This window comes from Python bivittatus, unplaced genomic scaffold (assembly GCF_059951505.1).
Source record: "Python bivittatus isolate LINGU-HERP-01145 unplaced genomic scaffold, Pbiv_v1 ctg000370_np1212, whole genome shotgun sequence".
In the NCBI taxonomy this organism is placed as follows: Eukaryota; Metazoa; Chordata; class Lepidosauria; order Squamata; family Pythonidae; genus Python; species Python bivittatus.
In genome coordinates this window covers 1,004,889-1,029,911 of record NW_028277062.1, presented here as the reverse complement: position 1 = coordinate 1,029,911, position 25,023 = coordinate 1,004,889, and the positions used below count along the sequence as shown (strand labels likewise).

Sequence of the window (25,023 nt, the reverse complement as noted above, 5' to 3'; positions counted from 1 at the left end):
AACCTTGGCCACTTGAAGATGAGTGGACTTCAACTCCCAGAATTCCCCATGGGAATTGGAGAATTGTAGGAGTTGAAATCAACCCGACTTCAAGTGGCCAAGGTTGAGAAACACTGATGTAATGGAATGTGAGAATGACTTTGGAAGACAGGGGAAGAGATGCTGCCTAGGGAACGATCAGATAAGAGGGGGAGAAGCCCACAGCTGAGTAATGGGCAGGGAAAGAAACTTAGAAAGGACTGCCCTAACTGATCAAGCGGTAAATAGGGATGGTGGGAGATTTGTACTTTCAGACTTGCAAGATTTTGTTAAGGTCGCCTTATGATAAGTAGAATTAGCTCATCTGCTCGTGTTTCCTGTCTGGTTTACCTGGGAGGGCTGACACTTTGCAACCACATAGATAGATTTTCTCCAGGACGATGTGTCCCTAACCTGGTTTTTCAGGCATTGTCTTTAATTAATTAATTGGTATCCACCCATTTCCTTTGGTACAGAAGACTCAATATGGCTGTCTTCCTTTCCATGCTATGTCACAGTCCAGGTTGTGTTAGGAATGGCTTCAAAGCAGTGTTTCCCAAAACCTGGCCACTTGAAGATGTGTGGACTTCAACTCCCAGAATTCCCCAGCCAGCAGCAATACTGCTTTAAAGGCAGAAGGGGGCTATCGATCAACTCGTCCCTCGAATGTCATAGGTGGTCTGTCCAGCAGAGGGCGCCTAGGGCCAAGCTACTCAGGTGAGCTCACCTGGCTGGCTGCTTGTCCGGAACTGCAAGAAAGTTGACTCGGAGCCAAAGGGGAGGTAGACAAAGAGGGATTCCAGCTGCTGTTCTTCGGTTTCCCAGAAACATTCAAGGAGCGTGTGAGACAAAGACTGCGAAGGGGCACTCTGGACAGGTGAAGGAACAGTTGCGGGATAATGGAGAAGTAGTCTAAAAAAAGAAAAAAGGCAGAGAATGAATTAGGATCGAGCGACTGGAGGGTTCAGAGCTCAAATCAATCTAATTTGCCAAGGCAGAATATTTCGCAACAGGTACTTTTACAATTGTCTGTTCCTCTGGACAGAAAAAGAGAGGAGGGACCTTTCTTAATTTAAGGTTGGGTGTTAGAGGGCCTACGGGACATTGCAAGGAACGTTTGAATGGAGAGGGAGGCTGGGTGAAAATTCAAGAAGGAGCAGACTTTGAAACCGGAGAGGTCCTGAGGAATTAAAGGCTTCACAGAGCAAGGATAACTTTGGATGCTATCGCTAAGAGTTTCGGTTTCCCCGGAAGAATGAGCAGAGCTAGGCCAAGAAATTTGCAGGCAGAGATGAAGCCATAGATCCCCATTTTTTGGAGGGGGGGGGGTTAGTGCAAAGACCACAGACCCAGAAGCAAAAACTAATCTGCAGCCTTCTTTGCATGGAGGTTAAAAAAAAAAAGAGGAGGATCATAATCATTAGCCATTTGCTTCCATTTAATGGCACCCCAAATCAGCCGCCTGAAGTGGTTGAACCTGCTGAGATACCACCTACAAGGAGGAATCAAAGAGATTAGGATAAACCACCTTTTTAATTGTTCTTTAACTGTTCTCTTAATTGTAAGCTCAGCCAAAGGTTATTTACGATTTAGAGAAAAGGTGCTGAGGTCTCGTCTTCCGAGGAAGCGCAACCGGATGACTAAATTAACCCGTTTGCTGCATTAGTCACAAAGTAGTAAACCCAAAGCTGGGTTCAGACGACCCGCTAAGCCATCCAAAAGATAAAACCTTATCAAGGTTAGCACGAACCGAGTTCAGGGTCTTGGGGGAGAAGCCCAAGTGAAGCTTCAGAGTAACATTTTGTGGTGGTGGTGGTCTAGCCATCTAGAAGAGACTCCCCAAATCTCCAACTAGCAAGTAGAAATTCTGCATTTTGGGACTCCAAGGCACCTGAAGCCCCCAAGAGATGGCTTCGGCCTTACTTCCTGTGTCCCGGTCTTGAATTTTGGGGAATTTCAAGAAAAAGACACACCATGCAAGGAAAAGAGGGCAGGGGAGTTTTTCGGCTAATCCTGCCAAAACTTCACCCATCACATCACGTTTCTCCTTCATCTAGGATGCCTGAAGTCCCGCTCACGTTACCGGTCCTGATCCGGACCATACGGAGCGCACAGACGCAGGCGGAGGAACGGGAATTGGTCCAGCGAGAAAGTGCCAAGATCCGGGGAGCTTTTCGCGGCGACGAACCCGAGACCCGGGCCTCAAATTTAGCTAAGTTGCTCTACATCCACATGTTGGGGTACCCCGCCCACTTTGGACAGGTAGGTATCAAGGTGTGAAGGAACCTAGATCTGACTTTGGGGGGAGGGCAGGAATGGGGGAGCTGTCGGGGGGACGGGCACAAAAGATTCCTCAGCCCTGGGAAAGAGGGAAGGGTGCGAAAGAAACTCAAGATAACCCCACCTTGATTCTGTTGGGTGTAAGAGGGGCAGGATTCCACATTTCTGTTACCATCCCCTGTTTCTCAACCTTGGCCACTTGAAGATGGGTGGACTTCAACTCCCAGAATTCCCCAGCCAGCCCTGCTGGCTGGGGAATTCTGGGAGTTGAAGTCCACCCATCTTCAAGTGGCCAAGGTTGAGAAAACTGCCCTACCACAATGAAGTCACATTCCTGAAATCCCTACAGTGTCCGTTTCTTGATCTGACCTACCTCCAAGGGCAAGTGGACCATCCCTACCTGTACAGTTCATGTGATTTATTGTTATATTTTAAAACACTCTCCACCCTCGAACGAGTTCAGGAGGGCTTAACACAGGCTCTCCCAGATTATCCTCAAAACAACCTGGTGAAGTAGATGTACTGGCTCAAAAGAGCTTCACCACGAAATCTGAACCCCGGTCTCCGTGGTCCTCCTGATCCCTCACACCATGTGGACCAGTTGTGTTAATCATGGTTGGCTTAATCATGGAAAGCCCGTCTCCCTAGCCCAGACTTGTGAAAAACACGTGCGGCAAAGAAAAGTAGGCTTTGTACACGTTCAGGAACCTATTACATAAATTTACATAAATTTCCATAATTGATCGCCCTTGTGCCAAACATCCAGATAAATTTTGGAAGTCTTTTTAGATCTGTTTTTGTTTGACAGGGCTGGGGTGTTCTTTGCATAATCTAGGGCTGTTGCTGGATGAAAGAAATGTGGATAGGGGAAATGATGGACAGGCTAAATGCATATATTAATTAATATTAATTGCAGAAGAATTCAGGAAAACATCCTTTTATAAATATATTTAATGCATGCATTAAATTTGGAGCTGACTGTTGTTAAGAAGCAAGAAGGCATCCCGTTTTTTGGTTTTAGGCGGGGTAGCGTGGCAAAAACATCCTTTGCTAGCTGGTTGCATTTGGCAACCGCCATTTTGATGTCCCACAATGCCCCCAACGAAGCGTCGCTGCAAAGCATTGTGGGAAGAGTAAATAATCTTCTTCCTGTCGCAACCCAGATGGAGTGCCTGAAGCTGATCGCCTCCCACCGATTCCATGAGAAGCGGATTGGCTACCTCGGGGCTGCCCTTCTATTGGATGAGAAGCAGGACACTCACCTTCTCCTGACCAATAGCCTCAAGAAGTGAGGGGGTGACCAGATTTGGGGATCTCCCTTGCCCTAATGTGGGGGAGACCGGATCTGAGAAATCAAAATCAATCAACTTAGGGTCAGGACGTTGGAAGAGGGAGAGATTCAGATAGACTTCCCCAGAAGATGTTGGAGGAGGTTTTGAAGATCTGGAGTTTCGGAGATCTAGAGGGGTGTAGATGATCAGGGTCCTGCGTTATGCTAAGACCCAAGGCAGATGCTTGCTTCTGGCTTAAGGTTGCACCAACACAGCCATTGTGGTTTGGAAGCCTTGTTCTGTGGCCTTGCGTGTTGTGCAAACCCAGCTGAGTGGGGCTTCTAAGGGTGGTTAAACTGTGGCTTAGTGTAACATGCGAGCAGGGAACTGGATTTGAGGAACTCAGAGGCAGGGGTGTCCACGGGATGCGGTCAAAAAGCCAAAATGTGAAGAGGAGAAGGTTGTGAGCCAGGCAGATGTTTGTCCTGCTTTTAAGTATCATTGGCTGCTCTGTATTTAGGGACTCCAGAGCATGGTCTCTCCTTCCAGTTTTCCCCACAACAGCCCTGTGAGGTAGGTTGGACTAAGGAGCTTCCATGGGTGAGCGGCACTAGAACCCGGGTCTCCCTGCTCCTAGTCCAGCACCTTCACCCCCAAACCACTTTGGGTCTCCTGTTAGGCCCCATTGCCCCCCTTCATGCGCTCCGTGGCCTCGACTAACATTTGCAGTGAGAGAATCCCTGCCCATAAGGTAGGACATATTCCGGGGGGCAGAGATGTTGCTTTCACACCAGATTTGGGGGGCTGAAGGCAGCGTGTGGGGAGGAGACGACTTCTCATGCCACCTTCTCTTCTTCTCACCTCTCCCGCCAGTGACCTTCTGCACGCCAGCCCCTGGGTACAGGGCCTGGCACTCAGCGCCCTCGGTTCGCTTGGCTCTGCCGCAATGCTGCAGGATTTGGCCCAGGAAGTGCAACAGCTGGCAAAAACCGGGCAGCCCTCAGTGCGAAGGAAGGTGGGCAACGTCTGACTCCCCTTCCTGTAGTTAAAAACGGTTTGCGTGCACCAGATTCGTCCGGGAGTTAAATCCTAGCGCTTCCACTCTTCCGTTTTTTGAAAGGGAGTTCTTTGCATTTTTTAGCCCGTTATTTTTTACAAGGAGTTGCCTGAAAGCCCTATCTCATCTCCGACTTAGGTAGGTGGGTCTCTCTTGCTCAAAAATCCTCTCGACTTCTTTGAAAACGGGCTGCGAGTCGGAGTCGGGAGCTCTTCCCGTTGATTCAGAGGCGTGGGAGGCCGGCTCGCGTCACTCCAGCGGGGAGCATTCTGCGCATGTTCAGAGGCACTGGCCTTTTCTCAAAAGCTAAACAGACAGGACCGAACTTCACGCCCAAAACCTAGTCCTGGAAAAATGTGAATTATCCATGGCATCCGCCCATGACAATTCCTCTTTACAAACCCTCTGTTTCCCAGGCTGTGGTCTGTGCTGTCCATATAACCCGGAAAGTGCCAGCGTTATCAGAGATGTTCACCCCCCTCGGAGAGCAACTGCTGAAGGAACAAATTCACGGTGAGTGAGCCGGATTTTGAGCTTGCTGTAGGTGGCCAAAATGGGGGAGTTGCACGGTCCATGTGTGCACGGAGAGCCGTCAGTTAATTGTAATGTGCCAACTGGCTTCCTTGCTGGAACGGGCAACCGGAAGGGCTGGAAAAACTCCCTGAAAAAGTTCAAGGAAAAGTTTGAGAAGAAGGAAGGGAACACGAGGGCCTTGGACTGAGAAACGGAGTGATTGGGAGGAGCCGTTGAATCCGACTCACAACCCAACCGTCTTATTTTTTTTTCCAGGCGCCCTGCATGGCACCGTGATGTTAATCGCGGAGATGTGCGAAAACAGCCCACAGGCCCTTGAGCATTTTTCCAAGGTAGGACAATATCGACCGGACCGCTTGTGGGTCCTACTAACCATGGCCCATCCACAAAGGGGTACAACACGTGGAAAACAGGAGCAGGCCTTCGGCTGAAGGTTATAGCAACCATCTTGACTTTTTCGACACCTGTCCGCACAGACACCCCTGGCCAGGAAGTAGCAGAGGCCGCAGGCTTGAGCCAGCCAACGCCTTTTTTAAAATGGAGAAGGGCATCGTTCCTCACCACGCATGAAAAATAGAAACCGTGGGGTGGATAAAACCCAGAAATCTACCCACGTTTTCATATGTTTGTGGGCAGACCTGCAAAGTAATTCACCTGAAACGGGGAGTAAATACATTAAGCCTGTAGGAATCTTTTGCTCTGCGGTTAGCAAGAGTCAGATTGGAATTTTGGTGGCCTCCAGCTATGTGGACTAAAAGTCCTGTTGGCCAGGTTGGTTTAGCATAATCTCATATTTCCACCTTTACATCCTTCAAGAACAGTGTTTCTCAACCTTGGGAACTTGAAGATGTGTGGACTTCAACTCCCAGCATTCCCCAGCCAGCCGTGCTGGCTGGGGAATGCTGGGAGTTGAAGCCCACACATCTTCAAGTTCCCAAGGTTGAGAAACACTGTTCAAGAAGAAGAGCAACTGGGATCCAGAACTGACACCTACACGAATTTTGCACATGGAATCCACCTAGCATTAACCGAGATGCATAAGATGCCATTTGTCCCAGGGAACAGCTTTCCAGCATGCAGGAGGGCCCTGGCTGTGGATGATGGGATGCAAGACCCCTAGAAAGACATTCCCAGGCCCACACTGTCTTGACCTCCTTCTCTTTGCCCTTCTCCGCAGTTTGTTCCCCAGCTGGCCGGGGTGTTGCGCAATCTGGTGGTGGCTGGATATTGTCCGAATAACAGCATTGCGGGCATCAGTGAACCTTTCCTACAGGTAGAAGATCTCCTTGCCTTCTTGCTACGATGCCTACAGAAGGCAACAGCTGAAAAAAGCAGGCAATGGCAAGGACATGGGGTGGGCAGCAAAGGTGTTTGGGAAAGGACAGGCTTAGCCTGCAGATGCTTAGGTAGGTCCACCAGTCAAAACATTTTGCAGATGTGGCTGGAGCACTGCGCTTCTCAACAGCTGGAGCCGCTTAGCAGTTGGGTCAAACAAGTTTGTTAAGGGTCTCCTCTTTACTAGCTTCTCAACCCAAATTCCAATAATCTGTTGTCACCTCTCTGAGTCCTTCTTGCTCCTGTATCTTTACTCTCCCTCCCCAAAGGTCCAGCTTCTCCGGTTGCTACGGATTTTGGGACGAGACAACGGGGAGGCCAGCGATGCCATGAACGACTCCTTGGCACAGGTAAACGAGAAGAGGGACATTTGGGAAGGAGAGGGTGGTTTGAGAACTTTAAGATTAACCCAGGAACAAATGAGAATAAAGAATACATTCCCTATTTTAGTTTTCGTTGGGTTACTGGAGATCATAGGATGTGGGAACGCTTTGAAGAGAGATGGTGCCATTTTCTGGCTTCTCCTCTGGGGCAACAGAGCGGTTTGGAAAAATGTAAAGTGAAGAGGCGGGTGGTGACGCTTTCCTTCTTCCTTCATCCAGGTGGCAACCAACACCGAGACCGCGCGGAACGTGGGCAATGCCATCTTGTACGAGACGGTGTTGACCATTATGGGAATCCAGTCTACCAGCGGATTGCGGGTACCGTGAAATTGTAAAACGCAAAGATCAGTGTTTGTCTGGTTTAAAGCAACGTTTCTCTCTTTAGCCTCGTTGGTTAAGGGTTGAGGGTACTGCAATGTGTGGTATGGATTGTCCTTGTAGGTTTCTCAGGGCCCCAGACGCCCTCTGCTCTTAGCACCTCCTGTACGGAGGTGAGCTAAAATCATGAGTCTGGTAGTTCCACAACCTATCCTTGACTCAGCCATCCTTTCCTAATCCCGCTTTTACATCAGTTACATTTTAAGAAGTAAAGGTGTTTCTTCTTTTTTTCATACATAGGTTCTGGCAATAAATATCCTTGGGCGATTTCTCCTTAACAAGGATAGGAATATCAGGTAAAAACAAAAGAAAATCAAAATTAAAACCAGATGTGTTAAAACTATCCAGGTTGAGCCAGGTGAGACCTAGTTTCGCACTCACCTGAATTGAGCCTTGTGTAGAAATAGCTGCCAGGCACCCTATTCTGTGTTTTTCAAATTTTGCATTTCATCCCCAAGAATCTGAATAATTCCCTAGCAGAGGACTGTATTCGGCTCATCTTTGGCTGAGTTTTGCTGCCTGTCCGAGTTCAAATCTGCCCCCCCCCAAATGTTCATTTGAGCTTTCCTCCGCTTCTCTAAACAGCATCTTCCACCCAAACCGCATCTTCTAGCCCCACAAATGCTCCAGAGATCATTCAGTTCCGTGGCTCATTCTGTTTTTCTCACGAACTTGCGGTACGAACGATAATGCTCGATCCAGAAGGGGAAGGTGGTTTTAAGGTGATTTCTGAAAGATGCCCTCCAGTGGCCTGCTGGAGAAAGCATGCGAGGGGGCAGCATCCCCAGAGGCTCTTAAAGCGCAGAGCAGCTGCGCCGTGCACGATCGGATCCTCATTTCAATTGATGGCATGTTTAGGTACGTGGCCCTCGCATCGCTCCAGAAATTGTTGCAAGCGGAAAACAGCGCCGTCCAGAGGCACCGGGCCACCGTCCTCGCCTGCCTGACAGACCCCGACCCAACGGTGAAAAGGTGAGCTGAAGGCCCGAAGAGGGGCGCAGGCTCCGTGTCTGGCGAGAGGGAAGACCGAGGTTCTGATTTGTGCTCCGCAGGAGAGCCCTCCAGCTGAGCTTGTCCCTGATAAACCACACGAACATTCGGACAACCAGCAAGGAATTGCTCAGTTTCTTGGAAAGCAGTCCCCCGGACCTCAAGTCCGAGTGCGCTTCTGGACTCTTCTTGGCCGCGGAGAAGTGAGTCAGTTCCACCATCGCCTGCAGGGGGGGCTGGGGAGAGCTGGGGAATAGGAGGACGTGTCCATCTTCTGCCTTTTGACCTCCTTCCACAGGTTCGCACCCAGCAAGCGGTGGCACATTGATACCGTTCTCCAGGTTCTGACCATGGTGAGACCGAGGATGGTGGCAGGAGATGGTGTCTGCTAGGGGGCAGCAGAGACCCAGAAAAGTTTAATCTGCTGCTGCCCTCTAGAGGTTGTGTTGTGTAGGACAGGCAGGGTCGATTTCCCGGTGGGTTCACCTCCTTCACAAAAGTTGTCCTCTCCTGCTCCTGCTTCTCCGCTGGGGAAAAGTGATAAAGTAAGTGAAGAGGATCCTTTGGGTGGAGCACAAATGTCACCTTCCCGGTTGCTCTCCGTCTCCTTGGCAGGCTGGCTCGTACGTGCGGGATGACGCCGTGCCTAACCTCATCCACCTGATTGGAGGAGCAAAGGAGCTTCATAGCTACGCCGTGCATCAGCTCTACAGTGCAGCGGCCCAAGACATCTCTCAGGTGTGTGTCCGTTTCAGCATTCGCACCATACCCTGAGCCCTAAACTAATCCAGCAGCAAAGGTTTAGCAAAAAAAAAAATACTAACCAAGAGTAAACTAGTATTCCATGATGATGATGTGTGTTGCAGGAAGACAGACAATGGGAGTGGTAGGGGGTGATCTCGGGGCTGCAAAGGGCGCACTTGCCAGTGTTGAGAGAACTGGAACGAACATGGTCAAAGCACTATTTTTGCAGAATTGCTGGAGAAGAAAGGAAAACGACGGACAGATACTTTTTGCAAACTATACACGTGCCCCATAATTCTTTCTCTTCCATCTCTTTCATTGGATGTAGATCTTCCGGTTTGCCCACTACACAAAGTTGCAAAAGGATTCTTTTTTTCCCCAAGAAATTCCAAAAGGGGAAAAAAATCATGAGAAAATAATAGGGAAAATTTGAGCCCTCTTTTTTGCTCGCTGTGCAGTATTAATATCTTGGTTAGGATGATGGTTATCGCCGCACTGACTGCTCTAGTTTTCAGCCACCGTGCAGTCCAGGACAGAGGGTCAAAAAGGTCAAGATGGCAGTCACCGCCGTGCCATTGAAGCCCCACGCCTCTTAAATAGGTGCTGCAGTGGATGTAAAACAGGGTTTAATCATGTGGTTGTAGCCGCCATCTTGACTTTTTTGACCCCAGGTGCCCTTGGTCCAGCATAAAGAAGCCTATGACATAAATATTTGAGAAGTTTTAAAGCTGGGAAGATTTAATTGCTTGCAAAGATACACACGCACACAGTCTTTCTCTTCTTGTTTTGCTCAGGCATTGCACATTCAGAACCCATAGGGAAACATCTGCCATTTCCCCCAGTTTTAAAAAAATCACGTTGAGGGCTTGCACTAACAAGAGGGAATGTTGCTGTAGATCTCAGCATGCCTTCCTAGGAGTAAATCTCACCGACCGCCGTGGGGCTCGTTTTGGAACGGAAAGAGAGGGGCTAGCACGTCCCTGATCTATCCTGGGAAGTCCGGGGCCAGATGAATTAAGAAAGCCAGCCTAAGAACTACTTAGCCCCCACCCCAAAGGAGAAAAAAAAAGAAGTTTGTCCCCCTGGCAGCAGGGAAACAGGAAGCTGCAGTTCCACCACCTGTCCACTGGTGGTGCTCTACGCCCAGCAGAAAGCGGGTTAACGGCTCCCTCTGGTGTCAGAGGAGAGTAATTTCATCCTGGCACAGGATGAAAAGTAAATGCCAGGTTTGCCTGTATCCAGGTCAGCTGTCCCCAGCCTGGTGGCTTCCAAGAAACCCCATCATCCTCTTTTCTGTGGTGGTAGTGTATTTTAATTAATTAATTCATACTTATTTTTAGTTTAATTAATATTTTTTCTGTTTTTCCCATAAGCCGCCCAGAGTCACTCTGTAGTGAAAAGGGTGGGGACAAATTTGAATTAAAAATAACAAAGTAAGTAAATAAATAAATAAAATCCAGGGCGAACGTTTGCTGCAGATTCCCATACTTTACACTGAGCTTCAAAAAGTAACATCTGAAGCTCTTTAGTGTTGGGGATCGTCCAAGAACGCATCGACGCGCCTTAAAAAACAGGCGGCGCTTTGGATCGCCGCCATCTTGAAGTGTTCGACCATGCTCTGCTTTCAAACCTTCATCCTCTTTTGGTGTTTGCCGCCTTAGCAGAAATGCTGTGGCACTGTCTTCTTGAGAAACATATACTTTGGCTAGCACCTCTGAAACCAAAATTTAAGGTTCTAGTCTAGTGATGCTCAACCTGGGCCACTTTAAGACCTGTGGACTTCAACTCCCAGAATTCCCCAGCCAGCAAGGCTGGCTGGGGAATTCTGGGAGTTGAAGTCCACAGGTCTTAAAGTAGCCAAGGTTGAGCATCACTGTTCTAGTTCATTACGAACCAGGAGCCCTGTCTCTGCCTGGCCTACCTCCAGGGCCGTTGTAGAGATAAAACAAGCAATCCTGGTTTGTCATCTCAGTCCTGCAGCTCAGAAAAGTTTCATAAAAGACACCCTATGAGCAGAAATCATTCATCGGGCGCCTGGGTTTTTCTTCCAGATCATTTAAAACATAGGGAGGGCCGAGAACGTTTCTGGAGGTCGCCTCTCGCGGCTCCCTCCAGCCAACGTCCGGCTCGCGTCCTGCCCCGATTCAAAATGACTGAGGGGTGGGCGATGTCGAACCCTCAGCCTAATATCTGCACGGGGGGCTGGCGTTTGCCCCCCTCTTTGTCGCCCCCGCAGCAACCCTTGGTCCAAGTGGCAACGTGGTGCCTGGGCGAGTACGGCCACTTCCTGCTGGAGGGGCACTGCGACGAGGTGGAGCCGCGGCAGGTGAGGTCTCCGAAATCCCACGGGGAAGGTCGGCGGAGGGGACAATGGTCCTCTGAGCTCCGCATCCTTTTTTTGGGCCTTTCAGGTGGATGCCGAAGAGGTGCTGACTCTGCTGGAACGCATCCTCCAATCTCAACTTTCCCTGCCCGCCACCCGGGGCTATGCCCTCACTGCCCTCATGAAGCTTGGCACGCGCCTCCAGGACGGGGACATCAAGTGAGGCTGGGGAAGAAAGCACCCCGTTTTAATGACGCGGCAGATCAAAACCGGGGTGCGCTTTTGCAGGTCCCTGGTTGTGCGGCGTTTTGCAACTCCCTTGCGCTTCGCCCTGCCCCTCGTTTTCCGAATCGACTGATTGCAAGCCTGGCTTGGTCCGGCCTGTGCAATGGGTTGGGCCCCCTACTCCCATAATCCCCAGCTGGTGGGGGATTATGGGAGTCAAAGCCCAACCCCTTCAGAAAAAAGCTGGGTGGGCGGAAGGGGCTTGCAAGGGACTGCCGTCTCCGAAATGAAAATTTGGGTGGGTTGAAACAGGTTTAAGCTTGCGGGAGAGTCATGCTCTGGTGGGAGATTCGCCTCTTCCAGACCAATAATGGGCTCTGATAGGTATTCCAGCGGAGCACAAGACTTCACTTCCAAAATATTCTGGGTTTCCAGGAAAGTGGCCAGCGGTGGTCCCTGGAAAAATCTGGATCCCTCCAAAGCAAATGTTTAAATCAGGGTTTCTCAAAATGCGGTCAGTGGCCCAGTCCTGGCCCTTATAAAACCCCCCTCTGAAGTTCTTAGAAAATATGCCAATAATTGCCCTCGTTGCCTGAAAGCCGAGAAAAAAGGAAAGAAGTCTGCAAAACAGACCGGTCCAGGGAAAAACAATTCTCCGCTTATTTGCGGACCCCTGCTTTCAATGTAGTTTGAGGGCCTGCTTAAACATTAAAATTGCATTTAGGTGTTTGCTCTCTTTCCCTCTCCCTTCCAAACCTTGCCCCGAGAATTTGTTTGGCTTTTAGAAAAGGGGTATGAAATATATAATAAAGAATGCTACCTGTCCTAAGTTTTGTAGGATGCTGGGCGTTTTCAAAATACAAACGTTCTTCCTTTTTTCAACAGATTAGCACAGGAAGAGGTTTTCTATATGAAGATTCCCTCCTGTGCAGAGACTTACAACTAGTGAACATATCACACGGGTGTGGCATATCTGCACACTAACAATCTACGCCAGTGTTTCTCAACCTGGGCCGCTTTAAGACGTGTGGACTTCAACTCCCAGAATTCCCCAGCCAGCAAGGCTGGCTGGGGAATTCTGGGAGTTGAAGTCCACACGTCTTAAAGCGGCCCAGGTTGAGAAACACTGATCTACGCACTTCACGTAATTAATTTTCCTTTAGTTGAACCCCTCCTCCCAGTATTTCCCACCCATCAGGATGTCTCCAGGTTGGTCAAAAAAGTCAAGATGGCATCAACAGCCAAATCATCAGACTCACGCCTCCTTTTCAGGTAAAAGGGAGGGCGGAGCTTCAATCACCGAAGGCGGAACCTCAACCCCATGGGTTGCATCTGCCATCTTGACTTTCTTGACCCCCCTGCCATTCATCCGGTCTGCCATTGCACCACACCTTAACTTCACGACTGAATCAACCCATGTTTTAGGTTTGGGGCCACTTTATGGATGCATGAAGTGAACGAAAGGGGTGGTTTACACCATAGGCTAAAGCAAGGAGAAAAAATATATAATTCGTACTAATTATGCGCCGCACGTGATGCGATGGCGGTCCTGGCCTGGTGAAAAGGCAACTCGTTCCTTTTCATTCGCCTCTCCATTTGGTTTGGCGATTTCACGTGGGGGATTTTGCTTTTTTTCGGGGCTCGTAAAACTGCTGGGAAGGGAGTTGCTGGGGCTGACGGATCAAGACGGGAAGAAAAAACACAATAACCTCTTCTTCTCCCCTCTTTTTTCTCTCCCCTCCCAATTGCAAAGCCGGATTCGGAGTCTGGTTTCCATTTATTGCAGCTGCCACGATGTGGAATTGCAGCAGAGGGCGGTGGAATTCAACACCCTTTTCCGGAAATACGATCATCTCAGGTACTTGCTAGACTCGTGCGCCTCAGATGCCAGGCTGTCCCTGAAGCCACGAAGAAGCCATCTTCCTTGGCAAGGGGGCAGTTGGCACGGGAGTTCCACGCCCGAACGCCAGGATTCGGGCGGCGTTTGCATCGGGATCTGTGACTTCTCTTTCTGGCTGCTCTGCTTCTGTGCTTCAGAGCCCCGCATGCAATGATTCTTAGTGCTGGATCAGACCAATCCCTAAGCTACTAGTCCTCATTGCCCTGGGGGAAAACTGTGTGGATGGGCAAAAGGAAAGGAGGCCCTTTACAGTTCTTAGGGAACCCTTCTGGGTGTTTTGCATTATAAGAGCTGCTCCAGTTTCTTCCTAATCTCCCTGCCCTCTTTCGTCCTTAAATATCTGCCAAGCCAAAGCAATAGGCCCTACAGGGACAAGAAACTTGATTTATTTTTAAGTCAGAAGAGCCCAATCCCCTCAAATCCTTGGCGCAGCCCCCCAGGGGCCTTCCAAAAGGCCCTGCCTAATTGCAATTTATAATAGGATAGGTAAAGAATATTTGATTTTATTGACTCAGGACAGGGCACATTATTGCATGGCTAAATAGACAGGATGTAAATCCTATCAACTTCATGAAATTACATCAGTATGAACACATTTAGTTTTCCCCCTGGCCCCCTATGCTTTTGACTCTGTGTAAAAAGATTATTCGCTGTTTAAAAAGATTGTTCCCTTCGACTTTAAATCAGCAAGGAGACTCTGGGTTAATTTCTGGCATCCAGAAAGGGCGATTCCTTCAAATTTGTCTCAACCCCTGTGTGTTGTGGCCTCCCCCCCCAAGCAATTATTCTGTTCACTAACACACCAACAGTTCATACACGTATACACACACAGACACCCCGATTCCTCCTGGTGAGGAAAGCAGAGAAAGATTAGGCCAAATCATTTCCCCTGCCCTCCCCACCTTGCCTTGGGGGCTGAAGATGAAGACGTACTATTTTTCCTTCCCCTTCCAGAGCATCATTACTGGAAAAGATGCCCGTGGCGGAGAGAACTGGAGATGGCAAGGATACCCGTCAAGCAGACCAGAATGGAAATGAGATGGTTGCCCCCCATGTCCTGCAGGTGGCGCCATCCAAGGAGCCCCAACCCCAAGAACCTCACCAGGTGGGAGGTGCAGTTCCCAGCCCTGGGCATTAGGGGGCAGCAGGGACCAACAAATCCTTACTGGCATTGGACTACAGTATAAATCTGATTATTCCTATCAAGGACAGATTTAATTTGGAAACCTAATTTCTCTTGCCCCTGGATTACTAGCCAAAGCTAAATTTAAGCCCTCGTAAAGAACAGCCGGGGAGATTTTAAAGAGTGGCGATCTGGAGGTTTTGCTAACAATAGTGCAAACACGCCTCGGCAAATCTCTTTTTTGCTTCAGTCTGGTTCACAGCCCAGGAGGAAATATTCCTTAAATCATGCTTTGCTGAGATGGACTTATGCTGAGCGGAACCATGTTAGTCTATGGTAACCCGACATCAGAAAGAGTTTGAGAGCGCCTTTTCAAGCTAAGACATTTTAGGATAAAGCAGATGCTTGAACAGCTTGAAATCTGCAGCTTGAACAGGGGCTATCGAGCTATTCCTTCTTCTGATAAAATCCAAAAACTGCCTCCCAGTGAGTAAAATCGGTTAGCTATGATCGCCAAACCTGAGAATACTACAGGCAGTCCTCGGTTAACAACAGTAATTGGGGCCAGAATTTTCATTGGTTGCTGTCGATAAGCGCGTCTGGTACGGTCGTTAAGCACAACTTCACATGCTCACCATTTGCAACCTCCCGCCAGCTTCCCCACTGATTTTGCTTGTCGGAAGCCAGCAGGGAAGGATGCAAATGGCAATCACGTGACTGCAGGATGCTGCATCGTCGTAATTCTGAGCTGGTCACTGAGCGGCTGGATTGCGATCACATGACTGTGGGGACACTGTGACGGCCGGAACTATGAGGGCTGGTCATAAGTACCTCTTGTTCAGCGCCGTCGTAACTTTGAACAATCGCTGAATGAGTAGTCATTAAACAAGGACTACCTGTGTGGGCATCCAAGAAGAAGAACAAATAGATGCTAGGACAAATTAGTCCAGCATTCTCACTTGAGGCACAAAGGACCAGGTTCAAATTATCATATTTTGGACATGATATGGCAAAGACCCTTGAGAAGTCCATAATGCTGGAAAAGTTGGAAGAAAAGAAGTTGGAAGAAAAGATGATCAGCAGCAGCGTGAATGGATTTAGTTGTAGCAGTGATGGGTGCACCGTTGGGAGTCCTGAAGGACCAGGTTGGGGACAGAGAAGGTCTATCTACGTGGTTGCTAAGAGTCAACATCAACTTGATGGCCTATGATCAATTAGTAATAGTCCAAAATCAGAAAGAATCTGGTAGCCCCCTTCAGACTAACAATGTCATTAGCTTAGGCCTTCTGATGGCCTTTGTTATTCTGAAAATGTGCTACCAGACTCTTCCTGATTGTGAACAGATGGAAAGGTAGCCTCACAGTGTGTAACATGGTTTAGGCTTTGTCACCCATCGCCTTGGAGGGAAGTCAAGAGACGGGGAACAGAGGTCAAAAGACAAGAGGGATCAGTAATGGGGACCATAAATTTCACACCAGAAGAGCTTTCGGCTGACTCAAGGGTGGTTGGACAACATCTCAAGTCAGCAATAGGAAAAGATCTCCAGTGTAGAAATTGGTATCATTCTACCCCAGTGGTCTGGGGAATTCTGGGAGTTGAAGTCCACATATCTTAAAGTTGCCAAGGTTGAAAAACTCTGGTCTACCCTGTTCTGTTTCTTCTATGCATCCAGTAGAGAACCCTTAAGTGGTTTTGATGCCATCAAAAGGCTGAGCCATCCAGAGCAACTGTCATGAATCCCAATCATGAATTGTGGTTTGCTCAGAGATTAAAAGTGTTTTCTCTTTGACCTTCCCAAGGAAGGAACCTACTACCTCTTCATCACCCACGTTGTCCTTTTCTATCCAGGTCTTGGATCTCTTGGACCTCCTTGGAGAACCTGTAGATTCATCTCCAGCTCAACCGAATCCAGCCCATTCGGGAACAGGATCTCTCCTGGGTTTGCTTGAAGATCTAAAACCTCCAGGTAGAATGGGATGGAAAGAAAAGCAAAGGGTTCCTTCCGATTTACAACTGTTGAGCATCTTGGTTTGATATCCTATAACTGTGTTTTTCCCAAGAGCCTTCCACGCATGTTTCCAAGGATCTTCTGGATTTTAAGCCCCCAGATATCTCATGCTACGCTGCTCTGTGGGATCAAAAGTCTCTCATTTTCCTGAGCTTTAATTTGACCTCCTGTGGCCTGAACCGCACAGGAAACCCTTGTTCCCAGCTGTAGCACTGTTTTGCATCAGAAGTAAAGATGAGAGGGCTTTCACACAGCCCCATCTAACGAAACCTCCGTCAGAATTATTAATACTTTCTGCTGTTTTTCAAGGATATAAAAATACACTGCCGGAAAACCGGAACGGCCCCTCTTAGCCTTGCAGGTCACCGATGAGTGTGCGAGATCAATCCACTTGTCACAAAGAGAACACCTTTGTCTAAGTTCCTGTATTTGCAGCACTCAGCAGAAAGGGTGAAAGGCGGGCGATGGCACCTTTTGCCTCCTTCCCACCGCTAAGATTCAGATTGTAGGCCGATATTCAAATTCTAGGGGATTCTGCGTCTGGCTGGGGAAGAAGAGCCTTTTCTGAAGCTAACCATGCCTTCGCAGACGCTGCTCCCTCCCGCATGGCCGTCTATGAACAGGACGGGCTGCTGGTCGAATTCTCAATGGATCGTCCCCCGCTGGAGCCCACCTTGCTGCTGATCACGGCCACCACGACCAACGCCACCTCGGGGGACGTTCACAACTTTTCCCTGCAGGTGGCCGTTCCCAAGGTGAGCCCCCTCCTTGGCCCTGGGGGCCGCCCACCGCCTCACCCTGAGAGCCCCCCTAATTCCTTAACCTGCCGTAAGGATCCCTTTTTGCTTCTGGAGTTTTAAAGTTGCCTCCCCCATTGTGAACTTCCGGCGTCCAGAACGAGCCTCGGGAATCAGCTTTGGGAAGCCTAACTTGGTTTGTTTTAGAAAGTCAGGAGTACAACAGGAATCTCTCGCACGATGGTGATGAAGGAAAGTTGTTGGTGGATTTCGGGGGGGGGATGTGTGGTATGTGGGGGAGCCAGGAGTTTATTTTGGTTTTTATGCTTTTTATTTTTTTGTGGTGAGGAACTATTTTTTTTATTTAGTTTGGTTAGATTTAGGACCCACCTTTCTTCCAACCTTGTACATTTTCTGTTCACTTACAACCTCCTTCTCTTCCTCCATCTCCTTCTCCTCTGCCTCTTCTTCTCCTCATCCTTCTCTTCTTCCTTCCTTTCTCCTCCTTCTCCTCTTCTTCCTTTCTTTCTCTGCCTCTTCTTCCTCTCCTTTTCCTTCGCCTCTTCCTCTCCCTCTTCTCCTCCTCTCATCTTCTTCCTCTCCCTCCTCTCCTCCCCTTCTCCTCTGCCCCTCTCCTTCTCCTTGTCTTCCTCTCCTTCTCCTTCTCCTTCTCCTTCTCCTTCTCCTTCTCCTTCTCCTTCTCCTTCTCCTTCTCCTTCTCCTTCTCCTTCTCCCCTTCCTCTTCCTCCTCTCCTCCTTGTCTTCTTCCTCCTTCCTGTCCTTCTCTTCTCCTTCTCCTTCTCCTCCTTTCTCCTTCTCCTCCTCTTCTCCCTCCTCTCCTTCTCCCCTTCCTATTCCTCCTCTCCTTCTCCTTGTCTTCTTCCTCCTTCCTGTCCTTCTCTTCTCCTTCTCCTCCTCTTTCTCCTTCTCCTCCTTCTCTCCCTCCTCTCCTTCTCCTTCTCCTCTTCCTCCTCTCCTTCTCCTTGTCTTCTTCCTCTCCCTTCCCCTCATCCTCTCCTTCTCCCACCTGGCGTGAACTTTCTCTTTTTCTTCTTGCCCCAGTCCTTCCAGGTGGAACTTCTGGCCCCCAGCAGCTCTACAGTTTCAAGCCAGGGAGGTCCCCCCATCACCCAAGTGATTCGAGTGCTGAACCCCAAAAAGGTAAGAATGATGAGAGGATGAGGAAGGCGGGCTATAACATCAACTTGCCAAATCCACAGTGAACCTGTTCAGAGATCTGCTTAAAAACAGTGCTGGGGCAATACAGTGGTATCACTTCCTCTTTCTTCTCACGGTGCAGTGTTTTTCAACCTTGGCAGCTTGAAGATGGGCGGACTTGTTGAAGTCCGCCCATCTTCAAGCTGCCAAGGTTGAGAAACACTGTCATGGTGTGGCTTCATCCTGGTGGCATCAGAAAGACCAAGGGGACATGTGTCAAGTCCCCTAAAAGTCCTCAAGAAAGCTAGATTGTCACCGTTTCATCAGCCAGGTTTCCTGCAAAGGAAAAGGGATTAAGGTACAGTATCTCATAAACTGGATGCGTGTGTGCTTCAGCCCCGCTTTTATCAGCGAGCGGATTAAGGCAGATTCTCCCGGGTGCCTTTGATCCTCTTTCTAACTCGCTCTTGACGGAAGAGGAAGCCGGCTACCCATTTAGGAGATCTGGAATGAGCGTCTGTCCGTTCCTGTTCTGTGACGTCTTGCCGACGGCCACAGTCCTTCCAGGCTCTGCAAACTCCACTATGGAGTCCTTGGGGTTCTCCGAGCTCGGTTGTTTTCTTGCAGATGTTTCGTTACCCAGCTAGGTAACCTTTTCAGTGCATTATATATAGTTTTCTGCTCCCTCCCATCAAGCACCCTCCTAAATGCTGCTTTTTTTTAGCAGCCTTGCACCCGCTATCCAAAAGGCTTGGTGATTAAAACAAAAATTAAGGCGTTGCTGTGGCTGTCCTGCCAGGGTGCAGGAAGGGGAACTTGGCTTCTTGTGAGAATGAAATGGTGGTGCTTCCACAAGGTTGATCTGTAGCTTTCAGGCAGCTGTATTTATTCATTCAATCAATTTATGGAACTACCCGTCTCACCTACGTGTCTCTTGGTGGCTTACAATAAAGAGATAACATACCTACCATATAAAAAAAAATTGCTCGGCCCCCGCCTTCTGCCGAGATGTGTTTTGACTTCCTGGTCTAGCCTGCAGCCATGGAATTTCCTAGTGGTCTCCCATCCAAATGGAATGAGGCCCAGCCTTGCTTTCTGAGATCTGCCGAGGTTGGCTCAGAGCAGTTGGTTAGTGCAGAGGAGATGTAACGTTATATATGTTTTATTCTTTCCTGACCCCAGATCCCACCAAGGATGAGGCTACGGCTTTCTTACACGCTGCCTTCCGGGGCTGCCGTACAACACATTGAAGAACTCAACTCGTTCCCAGAGGCTGCGTGGAAGTGAATAGTACACGACTCAAGGGGAGAACGGCTCCCACTCCCAAGCGTTCCCTCTTGATCTCCCAATTAATAAACATGTATGCAAATCAGGGAAGGCTGGATGGCCCAATGGGTGAGTCGATGCGGAGGGGGCAGGCGGGGGCAGAGGCTTTTTAAGGATGATTTCCAAAAGAACAGGCCAGGGAGCCCCATCCGGACTGGAGAACTGCCGAGTGGGCGCACGTGCGGGTGTGTAAATACGGGAATCCCAACCTCCTGTCAGCATTTTTCCTCTCTCCTCATTTCAACTGCTGGGAAATCAATTCAATTGATCAGCCAGTTGGGGAACTCCACAACAACTGAGTGAGACTAAATGGAAATCAATGAAGATAAAGAGTGGAGGGAAGACGGAGGAGGAGGAGAAGCCGTCCGTCGAATCGCCACAGCCACGCACCCCTGGACCCTTTCCAGCGCTCAATTCAGAGGTTCTGCCCAGGGGTTCCCCCCACAGACAGTCCCCTGCCTAAATCTTCTCTCATGCCCATCCCACTTGGTAGCCCCCAAAACACTCCGCTTGGTAGCCCCCAAAACACAAGCAAGGGAAGAGGGGTCCTCCATGGAGTTCCACCAGCTTCTTCCAGGGTTATGGAACCCATCAGCCATAAGGGACACCGATGGGCAACCCTGGGCCACCAGCTTTCCTCCTCTGGACTCCAGGTCCCATCTCACCTGTTCAGCATGTTGAAGCTGGAGAACCACCCTGCTTGGTAGCCCCCAAAACACCCTGCTTGGTAGCCCCCAAAACACAAGCAAGGGAAGAGGGGTCCTCCATGGAGTTCCACCAGCTTCTTCCAGGGTTATGGAACCCATCAGCCATAAGGGACACCGATGGGCAACCCTGGGCCACCAGCTTTCCTCCTCTGGACTCCAGGTCCCATCTCACCTGTCCAGCACACTGAAGCTGGAGAACGTCAAGTCTCCCTTGAGGTCCTGTTGGGAGAAGGGCTCCGCAGCCTAGTTCCCCTATTGCACTGAGGCTGAATGTTCTGTCTGGCTGAGCACACGGCGTGAACCCTGAAGGCAAGCCAGCCCCTAGGGTGTGTTAACAAACCCTGGTCAAAACAAACCACGCAGGTCAACTCCCACAATCCCTAGTTGGCAGGGCCAGAGAGGAAGGCTGCTCAAGGGAGCCCCAAAGTTGGGCCCAACCACGCTACTTAGGCTCCCCAAACATGCTAAGCCAGAGGCATCTGCCGGGGGTCAAAGAAGTCAAGATGGCACCCCTAATCGCGGGATCAACGCCCCACCCCCTTTTAAGGCGTACTCTGACCCCCTGCGCCAACCAGGTTGATTGAACATGGTGTGTGAAGTGAGGCGTGAGTTCTATAACGACGTGGCATGTTAGAATTAAAAAGTTGTGCTTCTTTTAACATGCTGCTGCTTCTCTCCATCACTCGATCTCAAGCCATTTGAAGCTGATCACGAACAAGCCTTTTTCCCCTTCCTCTTCTCCAATCTGGGGATTGTCTGCCCATAAGCCAAGCCCCTCCCCTCTTTCGGCCATTGGCTCATCTGCTGTGATGTCATGTCAGGCTCATGAAATACTACAGCAGTGTTTCTCAACCATGGCCACTTTAAGACCTGTGGACCTCAACTCCCAGAATTCCCCAGCCAGCTTTGCTGGCTGGGGAATTCTGGGAGTTGAGATCCATAGGTCTTAAAGTGGCCATGGTTGAGAAACACTGTGCTAGAGGGTGAAAGGAAAGGGTCAACTACTGAAGAACAGTGCAACTGCTGACACGGGAGTAAGAAGAAAAAAACGAAGCCGCCTAGTAGCCCTTTACAACTGTTTTTCCTTTGGAAAATAGGGGCGCAAAGAGAGAAAGGGACTTTATTTTAATCACTCTTTTAATTTAAAGATCATTCTGGCACAGGGGCCCAGTAGTTTGGAGGTGGACCTCTCTCACCCCTTCCCGGTTCCTGCTCCCGTCAGGCATTTCCGCCCGGTCCGTGGGTTGCATTTCACACTTTCTGCACGACTCCGGCCTCCGTCAAAGCCTTGTAATGGGCAGGTCTGAATTGGTGCAGATACACAGACATCTTGCCAGGAACGGCTGCCTTCTCTTCCAAGCCTAATGGAGGAAGAAAAAGAAGGGAGTTTTTCTTCTGTCCACACACTAGAACTAGAACATTTGGAGCAACGCGAGAAGTGGAAACGAGGGAATGTGGTGCGATCGTAAAGCATGAATCTAAAACCTTCCGGCTGTCCTTTTCTCAAGCCAAGCATTTTAGAAGGCGTTTCAGAGGAAGACGTCCAATTGTTAAAAAAAAAATGGAAACGTATCACCCCCCCCAAGATTGGAGAAGTCCCGCCTCACCGAGCTGTCTACCAAAACTCTGTATCTTCTCCAGAGCTTCGGGGACCTCTTCTAACCGCTGGACCACGGCTTCCACCTCACCCACGGCGTAGCCAAAATCCGCCTCGTCGAGATCCACGTGCAGATCACCCACACGGTATTTGTGCCGCGTGGTCACAAAGCTGGCAAAGATTTGCAAGTTGAGTTCTTCTACCGCTTTGGACACACAGCCCCTCCAACTCTGTCCTGGGTCTTTGTCCAATAACGCACAGATGCGGGTCACGATATTTTGGGGACATGTCACTTCTTGGTATTGCGTGGCAGCCTGGGCCCGGCTCGAGACCTTCGGGGGCTGCAAAGGCGGTGGCGAGGGGTGGTTATCCGTCCCTGCCGTGCACGGGGTCCCCTTGCTTCCCGTAACCCCGGCTGCTAACCGGGGGGGACATTTTAGCTCCCAGCCAGCCCCCTCGCGTTCCCGCAGCCAGTGATCCGCTCGAGTGAGGCACCAGTCGGGTACGTCGTAATAGCTGTCACGAAAACACACGCTGCCTTCTTGGATCGCCCCCAGCTTCGCTAACTTCTCGAGGGTGCTGGGCCCGAAAAGAAACTTTTGTTCCACCTCGATGAATCCGGAGACCCGATCTGGGGGAAAACAAGGAGGAATCCAAAATTGCAAGCAAGCCTAATGAGTTTTCTGCAAAAAATTGGACTCTCCTCTTTGTGTCATCCTCAGCTGGTTCTGCTATTTTGGAGATCATGATAAGGAAGAGCTATTTTAAAATACAGGTGGTCCCCAGTTTAAGAACGAGTTCCGTTCCCAAGGTCTGTCCGTAAGTCGAATTTGTACATAAACCAGAACAGTGTTATTGTATAATGCTGTGTAAGTAGTATCGTGTAATGAACTCGAACCATTGTGTATGTACCTCGAATTTTGCTATAAAAGGCTCCGTTCTTAACTATGGGTCATCTGTAACCTGGGGGTTCTTAATCCAGGGACTCCCTCTACACTTATACGATTCTGAATTCAAAATTGAAAAGGGACTTTGGAGCAGATGTGGACGTGCAAGCTGCCCACATCTGCTTCAAAGCCCCTTTTAGGCTTCAGATGCACCTCCTAGGAGACATCAGACTGGGAAATGCTTCTAAGGGGTCATTACTTGATTAACAAAACCATCTTCCTCTGTCCTCGTCTTTCCAAAACAAAACAAATTCAGGGTCACAGCCTAGACTGAAATAAGATGTGCTTTCAATCTCCCTAAATAGCCTTTCCAGTGTTTCTCCCTCTGCCTTTCTGTTTCAGGAACAGGCCATTTTTCATTTAATGACAGCCCGCTTTTCTTTCACAACCTGAGGACGCTTCCCTCCACCCGTTTTATCCACGGGGCCATCCTGCGAGGTTGGCGAGGCAGACCCAGCGGCGAACAATAGTGCCGCCTCCATCAGGGAATGTCACGGCCGAGGGAGCATTTGAACCCAGGCCTCTCGAGCACTGGGCTGCCCGGCCACGATTTTGGGAGAAAGCCACCATGAGCCGCGTTTACACAAGCTACTACGGCACAAACCATGGTCTGCAAGCTACATCACATGCGGGCCAAGGAAGAAGCTAAGATACCCTGGTGGCTTTCAGTTTCGGGGCTACGAAACGCAGGCGGCCTTGAGGCGAGGGAGCTCCTGGCTTCCCCAGCTGCCATCCAGCGGCGCTGGGGATTTTCGCAACTGCGATCTTCGCCTTCGTTGCACGCTGCACGTCCGTTGCACATTGCACGTCCGTTGCACGTGGCACGTTGCACGGCGGCTGCCGGCTAAGCCTATTCTTCTGGTCAGGCTAGCAGGCAGGAGAGCGCCAGCGCACCCCGGGCTTTTGGGGGGTGGAAGTGAGGCCGGGGGGCCGCCGTCAGCGCAGTCCGCTTTAACTGCACGCCCGCCCGGTGCTTCTGCTCCGCACCGGCCCCCTCCACCCATCCTGGCGCTCCCAACAGCCCCGGGCAGGGCGCGGCCCACTGACCTTCCCCCGGCTGGGGGCCCGGAGCCGCGGGCGCCTCGCGAGCAGAGCCCCGCTCCATGTTTGCAAGGGCTACGCGCTCCCCGGGCCGAGAACTACACCTCCCAGCGTCCTTTGCAAAGGGACTCGCCGGGCAGAGCGATTTTCCGAGGATCCGAGGCGGCTTCCCAAGCTTTTTCTCTTCCTCTTCCCAGGGAAACAAAGAGAGGGCCCTTGCTGCTCGTCCGGGCGCCTACAGCCCTAGCAGGGGCGAAGTGGGGGGGAGGGAAAGGAAGGGCAGCTGCACAAAAGGCCGGGAGCGGCGCAAGGGCACTTGGGAGTCGTAGTTTTTCCGCTTCCCAGCAGGTACCTTCGCAACTCGCCTACCTCCCTTCTCCCTTCCTTAATTTGCTCCTCTCGCTGTTCTATTTTTTATTCCTCTCCCCATGTGACTGTCTCGCTCCCTCGATCACCGTTGCCACGGTAACCGGAAAGCTGCAATTAAGAACAGCAGGGGGAGGGGGTGCATTCCCAACCTGGGGGGGGACGGCACAGGCTTAACTCCTTCCAAGCCAGGATTCCTGGTTTCCCTGCGCGGAGGGACGGCCGGCCGGCCGGGCAGCGAGATTCTTGCCCCCCTTCCCGGGGTGGGGGGCGGATGGAGGGGACGGGGGGGCGCGGGATCACCTGCTCTGCGGTTCTCCCGACGCTCAAATAATCCCTTTTTGCCGACAGGATCCCCTAAATCTTTGGAATAATTCTCTGTTCGGGGAAAGTGGTGGGGGAGGGGATCTCGCTAGAATAAATGATTCAGGAGGACAATAATAGTAAGAAGAAGAACCATGCGGCATTTCATAGCTTGCCAACTTTAAAAAAAAAATAAATCCAAGCCCTGTTCCCGTGCCTGGAAAAACGCCGCACGCGCGATTTCTCCGCCAAAGCGCTTCAGCTTTCCAGTC

At 50.2% G+C, this 25,023-nt stretch overlaps 2 protein-coding genes across 4 annotated transcripts; one reads left to right on the top strand and one right to left on the bottom strand.

Moving 5' to 3' along the window:
- The first annotated feature begins 759 nt into the window (after nucleotides 1-759).
- On the top strand, nucleotides 760-21,224 carry AP1G2 (adaptor related protein complex 1 subunit gamma 2). Of its 3 annotated transcripts, none has more exons than XM_088142228.1 (22): nucleotides 760-895; nucleotides 2,076-2,280; nucleotides 3,462-3,586; nucleotides 4,443-4,584; nucleotides 5,043-5,139; nucleotides 5,416-5,492; nucleotides 6,338-6,433; nucleotides 6,765-6,845; nucleotides 7,098-7,196; nucleotides 7,497-7,552; nucleotides 8,115-8,228; nucleotides 8,309-8,449; nucleotides 8,545-8,599; nucleotides 8,862-8,984; nucleotides 11,227-11,316; nucleotides 11,402-11,532; nucleotides 13,292-13,396; nucleotides 14,393-14,543; nucleotides 16,410-16,527; nucleotides 17,098-17,324; nucleotides 18,369-18,467; nucleotides 19,647-21,223. In XM_088142228.1, exons 2-22 carry the CDS (start codon nucleotides 2,077-2,079, stop codon nucleotides 19,749-19,751), a joined length of 2,436 nt encoding a protein of 811 aa, XP_087998354.1. In that variant the 5' UTR covers nucleotides 760-895; nucleotide 2,076; the 3' UTR covers nucleotides 19,752-21,223. The 3 variants fall into 3 exon arrangements, with proteins under 3 accessions (XP_087998354.1, XP_015745648.1, XP_087998355.1); XM_015890162.3 differs by having other exon boundaries at nucleotides 761-895; nucleotides 17,158-17,324; nucleotides 19,647-21,149; XM_088142229.1 differs by lacking the exon at nucleotides 760-895 and adding an exon at nucleotides 907-1,031 and having other exon boundaries at nucleotides 19,647-21,224.
- Nucleotides 21,225-21,603: 379 nt separating this feature from the next.
- THTPA (thiamine triphosphatase) lies at nucleotides 21,604-24,349 on the bottom strand. Its single transcript, XM_088142230.1, has 3 exons — nucleotides 24,089-24,349; nucleotides 22,105-22,725; nucleotides 21,604-21,858 (listed from the first exon to the last, which is right to left on the bottom strand). Exons 1-3 carry the CDS (start codon nucleotides 24,144-24,146, stop codon nucleotides 21,749-21,751), a joined length of 789 nt encoding a protein of 262 aa, XP_087998356.1. The 5' UTR covers nucleotides 24,147-24,349; the 3' UTR covers nucleotides 21,604-21,748.
- Nucleotides 24,350-25,023: the final 674 nt, after the last annotated feature.